The sequence below is a fragment of the Artibeus jamaicensis genome, unplaced genomic scaffold, assembly GCF_021234435.1.
Source record: "Artibeus jamaicensis isolate MK-2021 breed Jamaican fruit bat unplaced genomic scaffold, CSHL_Jam_final contig_233, whole genome shotgun sequence".
Lineage (NCBI taxonomy): Eukaryota > Metazoa > Chordata > Mammalia > Chiroptera > Phyllostomidae > Artibeus > Artibeus jamaicensis.
Genome location: NW_026521486.1, coordinates 21,826,564 through 21,839,379, shown reverse-complemented (window position 1 = coordinate 21,839,379; position 12,816 = coordinate 21,826,564). Strand labels below are relative to the sequence as shown.

Genomic DNA, 12,816 nt, shown 5'->3' with positions numbered 1-12,816 from the left:
TTCATGGAATAGGGGTGACAGGGATTGTCCCCCAAGCTGTCCCTTGGACTAAGGATGGAAGGACAAGGCTCTGGGAAGGAGAGGACCCCAGAGGGATGGCACTTGGGCAGGAGCAGAGTCGTTGGAAATGACCCAGAGGGAGCCAGAAGGGTCTGCTGCTCCTTATTATTACAAGGTTACAAAATATGCACAAGGATACCATCTTTTAGTATATTTTGTATCTTTACATTTTTCTATGTCTGTTATTAGATAGCTGTGTTACACCATACACATTTTGTTGGGTTTGTTGGGGGCAAGCGGGAGTATCCTGTAGAAGAGGGGAAGAGGTAAAAGTCAGGTCACTTAAAGTGACAGTGGGGCTGGATGCGGGAGGGGTAGAGAGTTAGTGCAAGGGGGCAGAGGGAAGAAGCCCACTGGAAGACTCTCTACCCATACTTTCCAGATTCAGCCACACACACGACCCCGTATGTGGGCAGGGTGCCTTATTAGCCATGGTGATGGGAAGCCCAGGCCTAGTAGATCGTTGGCGAGCACCCTGAAGGGTTCCCAGAGAGTCCCCTGAAAGAATTATGGACCAAGAGCACTGGAGTAGGTGAGGAGCCATTCTTAACATATGGCAGCCTCAGTAGCCCGAAGAACGGGAGAGAAAGGGTAAGTAAAAGTATGTGGCAGAGCCACCATGAGTTACACCTCTGAACCCCGGAGGTGCACAAAACTTCCAGACGAGGCCACAGTCCACACCCAGGATGTGACCCCGGGACCACCGGTGGTGCAGTCACTCCTCACCTGCCTGCCTTCCCGCTCTTCCCCTGGATTTCAGGTCACAGCCCCTGCTCTGAGCTGATTCTGTGGGCAGCAGTGCTCCCCAGCGGGCAGCCTCCTGATCACAGGGAGTCTGTGTCCTTGGGGAACTGCTGCTGTTTTCCATCTCCCACACACCTGCCTCCTTTGTGGACAGGACCACCAGCCTCCACAAGAACCTCCTAGACCCCTATCAGGCCACGGGTGAGCGTGTCTTGGGGGGCGGGGGGAGGTGGCCTCTATGCCCAGCCATAGCCCTGGTGTCTGCTTGAAGAAGCAGGAATCTGCGCCCGATCCAGGCCCTGTACCAACCTGACCCTGCTGGACAAGCAGATTCCAGGGGTTGCTGTCAGCAGGATGCAAAAGACTACCCAACAAGGGCCCCAGCCATGCTTGGTGAGGAGGGAGGGGGGAGAGGAAGTTCAAGTTCAGAGGTCACAAACTTCCATTTCAACAAGAGGCAGGCAGGTAATACAAATGAGTGGAAAGGTCAGGGAGGGAGAGATATGGCCGACTAGAGGCAACAGCCATAACACACAAGGAGCCATACCCACTATTTACTATTTTGTAAATAGTACCAAAGAGTCAAGAGTCAGTGCCCTCCCAACCCCTGACCTCTGAGGGCCAGCGAGGTTTTGGAGTTTTTCCTCTTAAGTTGTGGTGGCCGAGATGTACCCAAGTCAGACAGTAGGTGGCACCCAACCCAGAGAATTAGAAAAAGGAACTGGAGAATTACTAAACTCATTTCCAGTAACCTCCCACCTCCCCTTGATGGCTCTCCCTGGCCCCACCTCTGGTTTCCTGGCCTGGGCCAAGTCCTCTCCAAGGTCCCAGTCGTCCCACTCCAGAGGCCTGGTCTCGGAGCAGGGGAGTTATTTCTGGGGAAGCCCCCGCTCCACAAGCTGCCTGGGCAAGATGTGAGTGTGCCCTTAGAAAGGACTGGAGAGGAAAAGGGTGGGGGACAGGAGGGTGGGAACCCAGGGGCTCGTGTACACCCCACACAGAAACCCACACCCACACACTCACACACACTCAGAGCCACTTAAAGTGGGGGGGCATTAGAAGTTGCCCTTCGCTTCTAGCAGCCTTCCTGGGGGGTGGTCAGGCACTGTGCTCTGAGCCAGGAAGCTAACATCTTCACTGCCCCTCACTTGTACCTCCATGTCTCCCTCAGATTCCAGGGTGGGGCTGGGATCTGCTGGAGCAGAAAGTAGCCCCCCACCTTGTCTGAGACTCTCCGGGAAGATAAGCAATGGTGAAAAACTCAACGTAGAGCTTAGGCTGAGGAGGAGGCTGAAGGAATTTGGGCGGAGAAGGGCAATAAGACAGCAGTCAGAGGTGTCAAGGCTCAAGAGCCGAGGCCACAGCTGCTAATGCCTTTGCCAGGTCTCTCAGCCCCGTAGCAGTGCCTGCCCCCACTCCTCAGGACCCCACAGGCCTCAGGCCTCAGGCCACAGCTACGTGGACTCATCTTGCTCTCACCCACTCACAGGTGGTGGCTGCTTCTCTGGGGAGTCTTCCAGGCTTGCCCCACACAGGGCTCCGTGCTCTTGGCCCAGCAGCTACCCCAGCAGCTGACATTCCCTGGGTTCCCGGAGCCATACCTCGAAGGCCAAGAGAGCACCATTATCATCGAGGCCCCGGAGGGCTTTGCTGTGAAGCTCGTGCTCCAGGACTTCAACCTGGAGCTGTCCCAGGACTATGAGCAGGACTCGGTCACAGTGAGCTGGGGTCCTAGAGGGACTCCGGGGAGGCAGCCTCCTGGCCTGGAGCCCAGGGGCAATGGGAGGTGGCAGGGCCCTGGCTTTGGGAGAATGGATGAAGAGCCCAAGTCAGGGGCACAGGCTGGCTTCCCTGGGAGGCGAGGGTCTGCCCAAGTGTGCAGCCTCTACCAGCAGCCGTGGCCCTGGCCATCTTGGCCCCTAAGGGACACACAAATACTGCCAATCCCTAGAATAAAGAGGAAGGCCTCACACATTGGTCATTAAAAACACAGCATCAAGAATTTTGCCAAGTGCCTGCTCTGTCAGGGCAGGAAGCTGGGCATGAACAATAACAAAAGATTCGGTGACTGAGTTTACCTTAAAGTTCCTATGATAAGGGAATTATTCAGAATAAGGACCCTTTAAAAATGGTACTTTGCTATCTTTTGTTTTAGATTTTATTTATATCAAAATAATAGATGCAGTGTTTGTTCGTTGTTTTGTTTTTAAATCAGAGTACTACAAGGCTTATAATGGGAAACAGCTGTCTCCAGCTTTGCGCCTTACCCCATTCCACTCTCCTGGGGCAGTTAGTCACAATGTGGAGCTGTTTCATCTGGCATTTAGTTTCATATGTATCAGTCACACTCTTGTTCTGCTTGTGTTTGTATCTGTGTGTTTGGGTTGGGTTGTTTGGGTTTGGGAGGGGTTGGTTGTTGTTTTGTCTTGTTTTACATATTATCCATTAACTTTCAACGATAGAAGTTAGGACCGGCTTTATCACAGACCCTCACTCCTACATTTCCCCTCTCTCATCCTCCCAGCTTACCTATACTAGTATTTTTAATTAAATCTATAGTCATTACTTACATTATTATGACTTTAAAATACTCGCCTCTGAGCACATGATGGACAATAATTATTATTTTTTTTCCTCTCTAACTTTCGGTTTCCCGGGAGTCAATAGTTACATGGAGTTCTTTGGAGCGTTCTGTTTGTTTTTGTTCTACTTTGGTTTGCTTAGTTCTGTGTAACTAATCTCCTCCAACTCTTAGCCGCAGAGTAAATCTTTCAACACAGTCAAACACACAAATCTCATCTGAGTCCTCCTGTCCATGGGCGACATTTCACCAAAAGATCTCTTGATCTCGATTTATTTCTTCAATCTGAAGTCTTTGCCATCTAAGACGTCACCCTCTCTGGGGCTTCCCTTCACCTGTCCTGCATTAAAACTGAACCCCACTGTCATTCTCTTTCCTGGTTTTCTCTCTCATTTTTAGAGGAGCACTTTCTCCTCCAGAAAAGGTATGTGGGAGTCCGTTTTAGAGGATCTTACCCTAAATGTCTTGCTCTGCCCTCACAGCGGGTGGGTTGTTTATCCAGCTTGCATTCTAAGCCGGGAGATGTTTTCTCTCAGAATGTTGATGATGTGGTCTCCTAGCTCTGGTGTTGTTAAGTCTGACAGCAGTACGATTTCTGGCCCTTAGTTTTTTCCCTCTAGAGTTTCTAGAATTGTCTTTATTACCAGCATTCTGAACTTCATGAGGTACCTTCATGTGGTTCACTCTTTACTCGCTGTACAGCCTTCTTTTAATCTAGAGACTCTTCATCCAGCCCTTGGATTCTAGGAATGTTCTTACATTGTTTTTTAAAAATTATTTCCAGGCATGTACTCTCCTTATTTTCTTTTTCTGGAATTTTTGTAATTTAACTGTTGCATGTTCTGGACTGATCCTCTGGTTTTGTTATTCATTCTGTTGTGTTCTCCATCTCTTTGTCCTTTTGGTTCCCTTTCTGGGAGATTTTCTCATTTTAAACACCCACTTCGGTGGGTTTTTCTCTTCACTCTTTTTTTTATGACTAAAGGCTTATTCTTCTTTTCCAAATGTGCCTTTTTACAGAATGTTGTTCTTATTTCACACACAAGACTCTTTTCCCTGTAATGGGACTATTTTCCAATGCTGTTTCTGTTCCCTGTATCTTCTCTACTTTGTCCAGGTTTTTTTTTTTTTTTTACTCTTCATTCATTTTGTCTCTGCTTTTCATGTTAGAGACTCTCCTACAATGTCTGATAATCCTTGGCTGTTCGTTTATATTTAAAAAGGAAGTACTAGGATGATACTGGATGCTCTGTGAAGAAGCTAAAATTTATGAAACGACAAGTTTGACAATAAGGCTACAAGCGAGGTGGACTAGGTGTGCTGCTGGTCGGCTTGCCGAAGCGTTTCCCTAGGGGATGGCCGGCCTCAGGGGGGAGTCCTCTGGTCTCCTGATGGAGTTGCCTGCCTTCTGGTAGACAAGCAGAGGCATCTTACTGTTTGATATGTAGACTCTCACCCAGTCCCTCTGTTTTCAGTTCTGATCTCACTCCTTCTGTCAAGTGTCCCAGGGAATCCCAAGTCCACGGTCTCTGGTTCATGCTGAGGTCTCCTGCCAGGCAGGGTGAACCAGAGGGAGTCGCCTGGTGCACAGGGTGGGCGAAGGGGTCCAGAATTCCGAGGTCTCCCTACCTAGGCTTCTGTTAGCCCCCACCCCCTGCCCCACTCGTCCCCATCCTCAGGGGTTCCTGTTATCCTCGTTTCTGTGATAAGAGCCTGCGTGTTTTACGTTGGCTTCCACCTCTGCAGAGTCAGATCCATAGTTGCCCCTTTTCCATCCCTAGTCCGCCTTCCAAGACGTTACTGGCATCTCTCATCTGCTGTCATCTCCTCTCACTATTTTGTCCTTGATCGTGTTGAAAGGAAATTGAGACTGTGGGAGAAGGAGGGAATGAAGAACCCAGGGGTGGATCCATACGGAAATCATAAATTAAATGGAAAAAAAAGAAATGAGTAAAATGAGCTGAGCAGGAAGCTGAGTGCCCAGAATAGAGATTGAGCATGAAGCGTGGGCGAGGAGAACTCCTTCCGAGAGGTGTCCTTGTGGGTCGGAGAACCCACCGAAAGGAATTCGAGCAGGGCGAGGCCATCACAGGGGTTAGAAACAGAGACCCCTCCGTAAAGAACATATAAGTTAAACGACAACAGGCAGCCTATACGCACTGCGTACACTTGTGCCCTTAGGTTCCCACCCCTTGTGGGGCTTTATTTACAGTTCAGCTGGAGGAGAGACACTCCAAAAAAGAGAACAGGAAAGGCCAGAAACCCCAGCTTGGTCTCGGCAGAGGGTCTTATTGCGTCACAGATGTTGGCCCACGGGAAGTTACTCAGAAAAGTGGAAGGGGGTGGGGCTGGAGGAAGCCGGAGGGAGAGACTTATGTCTGTATTTTCATCGGTTCAAAGCTGCAGTGCTATAAGCACCATATGAGAGCACCAGGGATTCTGTGGTCAGCAAAACAGATGTATTTCCCACCTTCTTGGAACTTACAATCCAGTGGACTATTGGGGGAGCCCTGGGGGTCCCGAGGAACTTCTTTTCATTGATTTATTTTTCATTATAACTGACAAATAGTATTATATTAGTTTCAGGTGTACAACATACTGACCCAACATTCATACGGTTTACAAAGTGATCACCACAATGAGTCTACCAGCCATCGGTCACCAAACATAGTTATTATATGTTATTGACTCTATTCCCAAGGAGCCTTTCGGAAGCAGGCAGATATGGTGGGCTTTATGAGATAAGTATAGAAGGCTAAAGAAAGAAATATACAGGGTACCTGGACACATCTGGAAAAAGCTTGGGGGTCAATAATGGACAGGAAGCCACATGAGCAAGCTTCCACAGGGGCGTGCTGACCTGCCAGGTGGGGATGCAGTCCGTGACCCTGAGTGCTCCTGGGACCACCCAGGGTGCAGGTTCACCCCACACCTGCCTGCCCCTCTGCTCCCATTTCAGGTCACAGCCAGTAGGATGGACCCAAGCCTGTTCTGTGGCCAGAAGGGCTCTGTGCTGGGCGGTACCCGAGGCCAAAGGCAGTTTGTGTCCTCAGGGAACCATTTGCGGCTGACTTTCCGTGCACCTGCCTCCTCTGAGGACCAGACAACTGGCCTCCACAAGGGCTTCCTGGTCCTCTACCAAGCCGTGAGTGAGTGTCCATCCTGGGGCTGTACTCTCTGCCCATGGCCATGATCCCTGGTGTCTGGAAAAAACGAGGGGGAGCTTGAGTGATTGTTGAGGCTGGGGGTGCAGGGACTGGGCACTGGGGCCCACGTCCTCCCTGCCGCCTCCGGCCCCTGCTGGGGAGCCGCCTGGTGAAAGGCTCCAGCAAAGGAATCCGCATGGGCTCCAGCGTTCCCACGCTGATTTACTGACCCGGCGTTTGAGGATCATTGTGTTTTTCGTGAGCAGCCAAATACAGATTTTAAGTGAAATTCCAGTTTTTCAAATGGTAACTCAGAATGTTTTTTGCAAGGTAATATATGCACATGATAAAAATTTCAAAAAAAATATGTGGCGTAAAGTAAGTCTTCCTCTGATCTCTGGCTTTTAGTCCCCGACCACCTTGTCCAGAAGCAGCTCCATTCTCCACTTCCTGGGTGTTCTTCCAAAGACGTTCTGCACCATTGAAATATGATTGTGTACGGGGGGGGGGGGGGAGCCTAATATTCACAATGTTTTAAATTTGGCGTTTTTCACTCAATGATGTATCTTCAAGATCATTCCATATACATGTGGCTACTAGCATTGCCTGGTTCTTTCTAGTGACTATATAATATTTCTTTGATTAATATGTCATAATATATTGAATTAGTCCACCGATAGATATTTTGCTGCCGCAAGCAGTACTGCTATGGAAAGCTTGGTATACACCACAGGCGGCAAACACAAGGCCCACAGGCCAAACCCAGTCCTCCACCTTCTTTTATCCAGCCCAGCACCTTGTTTCTACCTGGAGCAGTGCCGAGCTCTCGCTTAACTGTTAAGGAGTAGTTTCATTTACACAGTCCTAAAGTTACATTCAGCCCTTCGAAGGCAACTGTGAACCTGGTGAAAATGAGTTTGACACTCCTGATATATACCTTAGAGCATGCATATGAGGGTGAATCCTTAGACATAAAAATGCTAGGTGAAAAAAATCACAGTTTTAATTTTGACATTGCTAAATTCTCCTCATAGAGGTTTTGTGAATTCACACTCCCACTCATCAGGGCTGAAAATCCTGTTTCCCCGTTATCCTACTCACCATGGTCGCTTTCAAACCTGTTTAGCATTGACAATCCGATCAGTGAAAAATAGTTCAAATGTTGAAAAAAAAAAGACTGCAGTTCAAACTAAATGTGGCCATGGGCCAGAGTCAGTCCCTGGGTCGCCACTTGCAATTCTGTTCTTTGTTCTAATGACCACTTTTTTCCTATAGGTATGAAAAGCCAGGTTAGTGGGGGCTCTGAAGCCCCACACACACCTGGAGGCAACTCCTCCAACATCCAGAACCACTGCCAGGAGCCCTATTATCAGGCAGTTCCAGCAGGTGAGTCCCCACCTGCCGGGGAACCAGCTTCTACCTGCCTTTCTCCCACCAAGAGACCTGTGGCACCTACCTTTTTAGCCCCACCTCCCGATTCTGAGCCTGTTTCCTTGCCTCACCTCATTTCACTCCTCAGGGACGCTCACTTGCACAGCCCAGGGCCCCGGGGAAGAGGCAGAGGACAGGCAGGAGGTCCCTCACTGTGTGCCAGGTGAGTAGTGACCTGCCAGTGCTATGACGGTGGCCGCTTACCGTACAGGACTCAGCTGTATGTGGGGCCTGTGGACCAGGATGCAGGGGGTTAAAGGGAAGCCTCAGAATAGAAAGAGGAGATGGGGAAAGCGGAAGGAGAGGAAGAAGAGGGAAACCAAGAAGGCCCGTAAAAGGAAAGGCAAGGAGCTTGTCCCTTATTCTTCAAAGATCAAGATATAACTGAGAAAGCAAAAGCATGAAGGAAGATAATCAGATGGGGAAGTGAAGGAGACAGAGGGGTGGTGCAGAAATAAGAGAAAACCCTCTCTTGGTACGGTATGCTTCAAGGACAGACAGACAGGCACTCTGTCCTGCAAATATCTCCCTACCTAGATACCACAGGGCCAGAAAGTCCACCTTTTCTTTTTTTAGCTTCTTTATTGAGTTAAATTCACATGACATAAAATTCACCATTTTATAGCGTGCAATTTAGTAGTTTTTAGCATATTTACAATATTGTGCAACCACTCCCACTAATTCTAAAACATTCCCATCAACCCCGAAGAAACCCAGTGCCTCCAACTCTCCCCTCCTTCATCCCCTGACAACCACTAACCCGCTTTCTGTCTCCATGGACTTGCCTGTCCCGAACACTTCGTATCATGGGATCACGCCGTATGTGGCCTTTTGTGTCTGGCTTCTTTCCTTTAGCTTAACGTCTTCAAGGTTCATCCACATTGCACCATGTATCAGGACTCCATCCCGTCACGACTGAATCGAATCCCACTGAATGGATGTACCACAGTTCGTCTATCCATTCATTAGCTGATGGACATTGGGGTTGTTGCCACTTTTTGCCTTTTATGGACAATGCTGGTATGAGCATTCACGTACAAGCTTGTGTCTGAACATATTTTTCCAGCTCTCTTGGGTGTGCACCTAGCAGTGGAATTGCTGGTGTTGGCTTCTCTCATAACTCTACAAGTATGTTTAACTTTTTAAGGAATTGCCTAACTGTTTTCTGTAATGGTGAAAAATTATGGAAATTTTCCACCATTTTAAATTCCCATCAGCAGAATATGAAGATTCAAGTCCCATTTTTGAAACCCAATTTTTTTTGAGTCAGAGCCTTGCCTTTCTAACCCAATGTGGATGCATTTTTTAGACTTTACGCCTGACCCACAGAAAGCTCCAGAGGCAGCTGGGAGTAGTGGTTTGTACGGGTTGGAGGACAAGGGGTAGTGGCAGAGGTTAAACATGAAGAAGTGGCAGAAAGGGGAGTCAAAGAGGTGCTGAAGGCGAATCCTGCCTGCTGCCTGAGTTTGCTCAGGACAGTCCCACCAAGAGTCTAAAAAGGTGACTTGAAATGGCTTCGGAGGCAGGAGGAGGAGCCCTTCACAGAAGTCGGTCTTTAAAAAACGTGGCTTGACGCATGCTGGTTTCTTACCCTTGCCTCTCCTCTCTTGCAGTCTGCGGACAGCCAGTCACCCCCATCGCCCAGAACCAGGAGGGCCAGGGTTCTTCCAGAGCTCAGCTGGGCAACTTCCCATGGCAAGCCTTCACCAGTATCTACGGCCGTGGGGGCGGGGCTCTGCTGGGCGACAGATGGATCCTCACTGCCGCCCACACCATCTATCCCAAGGACAGCGTCTTTCTTGGGAAGAAGAGGCGTGTGGACGTGTTCCTGGGCCACACAAACATAGATGAGATGATAAAACTGGGAAACCACCCCGTGCGTCGCGTGGTTGTGCACCCGGACTACCGTCAGAACGAGTCACACAACTTCAACGGGGACATCGCCCTCCTGCAGCTGCAGCACAGCGTCCCCCTCGGCCCCCACCTCCTCCCGGTCTGTCTGCCCGACAACGAGACCCTCTACCGCAGCGGCCTCCTGGGATATGTCAGTGGGTTTGGCATGGAGATGGGCTGGTTAACTACTGAGTTGAAGTACTCAAGACTGCCGGTGGCCCCGAGGGAGGCCTGTGAGGCCTGGCTGCAAGAGAAGCAGAGGACTGACGTGTTCTCTGACAACATGTTCTGTGCTGGGGATAAGGCCCTGTGGCAGAGTGTCTGCCAGGGGGACAGTGGTGGCGTCTATGTAGTGTGGGACGATCGTGCCCATCACTGGGTGGCCACGGGCATCGTATCCTGGGGCATCGGGTGTGGCAAAGGGTACGGCTTCTACACCAAAGTGCTCAACTACGTGGACTGGATCAAGGCAGTGATGGATGGGAAGGGCTGACCCTGCGCAGGCTGAGCCTCACACCAGCTCTGTGAGGCCCCAGACAGTAGAGGGTTGAAAGTGAAGACAGCGCCTTGCAGGTGGGGAGGGAGGGAGCCAGGGAATCCGTATTCGAGTCATTGGGTGAGACAGCACTCCTCCTCTGCTCAAGGCTGACCCCAGCCCAGACAGGAAGGGCCTCCCCCAGCCCCTCCCCCTCTCCCTGTGTCTCCCTGTGAGTTTGCACTGTGCCCAGGAAAGCCCTGTACCCCTCAGGGGGTTTCACCTCGAACTTTATCTCCGGCTGACACAGCTTCATCTGTCTCTCCTGGGAGACAGCCAGCCTCTCACCCCTCTGTTCAAGTGGCGTACGGGGGCAGTAGTCTTAACTGCATTTCATCCCTGAAACATGCCAAAGCCCCTTTAGCTGACCTTCAAATATTCAAACTCTCAGCTGCAATCACAGTGATGGCTTGGTTTTTGTTACATCTTCCACATACCAGGCAATTCATGTACATTGTTTCACTGACTCCTCACACCGGGTTTGCAAAGGCTGTGCTATAACCCACATTTTAAATGAGGAAACTGAAGTTCAGAGAAATAAATCGACTTGCCCTAATGCCACAGCTGATCCAGGATTACAAAGGCCCTTTGCCTTCCAGTGCCCCTCGACACCCTCTCAGGGGTCCTCAGAACCTGCCGTGTCACCCACTCCCCCTTCCCAGCCCCCACAACCCTACAGATGCTTGCTTCCTGGGGATTCCTGCTGCAGTCAGGGCGGGAAGCTGGTGCTCACTTTCCCAGGGGCCTGTCTCCTGCAGACAGCACGCCTCCTGGGCTCAGCCTGGAGCTGGGTGTTCCTGCAGACATGCCCCGTGCTGCTGGACACCCCAGGCCATGCTCCACCTGAGAAGACCAACTGTTTAATTTTTAGTGAGGACATGAGGTGATTTACAGTAAAAGGCACAAATAAAATACACGTGTTCAAATAGAACTAGGAAGTGAAGAAAAAAACAGAAGAGAGCAAATTTACTAGTATTAAAAATCAAGGGGGCTGTGTGGTTGAAGGTTAAATTTGTATTTGAAAAATAGGATTCAAAGGTGTACGTACATGTGGTAGTTCTATTTTATAAACCTGTACACAGTACAAAAGACTATTAAAAATATGCTAAAAATATTCATCAGAGGTTGTTTTAAGTGGTATAATTTTGGCTATTTTGTTTTCTCTTGTTTTTCTCTATTTGCTAAATTTTATCTAATGAGAGTGTATCAGTTTTATTTTTTAACTTTTATTATTGAAAAGTGATATGAGCTTCTCCCTACCAAAGCAAAAAATGTAAAGCTATATCTATGAGTATATATAGGTATGGGTATGTCTAGATATAGATATAATTATAGATACTGCCACAAAGAAAAACCTACCATTACTTTAAGGAAGAAAATGTTTCCCCCAGAATCAAGTCATAAGAGGAGTGAATAATACAATGGACAATATCCTCAAATACTGCTTTTAAAACAAATGCCTGCACAACCTTTATACAGCTTTTTCTTCTTTCAGTCCTTAGTGTAAGTCAAGGGCCTAAGACAAACCTGCAAGTCAAGGTTATCTCGTGTGGTTGGGCGAGTGGAGGCTGGGCCAGGACTGAACTGACAAGGTCCATGTTTGTCACTTGCCAGCCACGTTGCTTAACCCCAGGACAGAGCTCAGAACTAAGATGGGAGAGGAGAGCTTCAGCTGAGACACCTTCCCGAACGCCCCTCCTTCCCTGTTACCTCTGTGTTCCTGCCCTGCCATGAGCTCACACACACACACACACACACACACACACACACACACACTGCTGTCAGAATGCCAGTGTTCAGTTTGCTAGACAAGAATCCCCTTTTCTCCCCTCCTGGTCTGCTCTTTTTCCTTCTTTCATATCTTCAGTCTTTCTGAACCCGACAAGGCCACGGGTCAGGTGCTGGATCGGCCTGGCCACAAGATTCATTCCGCCGCAGCTCCAACACGTAGCCAGAGCAACCCTCCAGGCCCTCGTTAACCTCGCAGCTTCCCCGTGCCTCCTCCCCGGCTGTGTTCAGTGATGGTGTGGTCGCTGCCTGATGGGGAACAGCCTGGTCTTTGCAAACCATTGCCTTGCAAACCGATGCCTAGGAGAGTGCCTGGCATATTGAATAGGCGGCCCATTAAGGATGAATGAGTGGGTGGGTGGGTGCAGGGATTCCAGAATTAATCTGATCAGGGAAACAGCAGGATACACCACAGAGGCCTCAGAACTCAGAGGCCTGGTCTGCAGCCCGAGCCTCCCTATAGAATACAGCGCCATGCGGCATCTGAGCCATAGAGAGTTGATGAAGAAAGAGCAAACCTCGAAAACAGGACACTGTGTCCTGATGGACAGGAGAGGCCAGAGCTCTACTCCCTCCCCAGGGGCCTGGCTTCCTCTCAGTCACTCTTGGTCCACAGCCACACCCTTGGCCTAGCCCAA

The 12,816-nt window shown here is 49.6% G+C and overlaps 1 protein-coding gene across 2 annotated transcripts; it reads left to right on the top strand.

Moving 5' to 3' along the window:
• Positions 1-1,563: 1,563 nt before the first annotated feature.
• C1RL (complement C1r subcomponent like) lies at positions 1,564-11,504 on the top strand. 2 transcript variants are annotated; one of them, XM_037167783.2, is made up of 6 exons: positions 1,564-1,718; positions 2,294-2,522; positions 6,345-6,534; positions 7,807-7,917; positions 8,051-8,125; positions 9,576-11,504. In XM_037167783.2, exons 1-6 carry the CDS (start codon positions 1,573-1,575, stop codon positions 10,346-10,348), a joined length of 1,524 nt encoding a protein of 507 aa, XP_037023678.2. In that variant the 5' UTR covers positions 1,564-1,572; the 3' UTR covers positions 10,349-11,504. The 2 variants fall into 2 exon arrangements, with proteins under 2 accessions (XP_037023678.2, XP_037023679.2); XM_037167784.2 differs by lacking the exon at positions 8,051-8,125.
• The last annotated feature ends 1,312 nt before the right edge of the window (positions 11,505-12,816 follow it).

Excerpts from the sequence above, each read along its gene's own strand:
- C1RL (XM_037167783.2), top strand. The coding sequence starts at position 1,573 with ATGGCTCTCCCTGGCCCCACCTCTGGTTTCCTGGCCTGGGCCAAGTCC. Across the intron at positions 2,523-6,344 it reads ATGAGCAGGACTCGGTCACA|GTCACAGCCAGTAGGATGGA; the intron begins GTGAGCTGGGGT and ends CTCCCATTTCAG. Across the intron at positions 8,126-9,575 it reads GGTCCCTCACTGTGTGCCAG|TCTGCGGACAGCCAGTCACC; the intron begins GTGAGTAGTGAC and ends CCTCTCTTGCAG.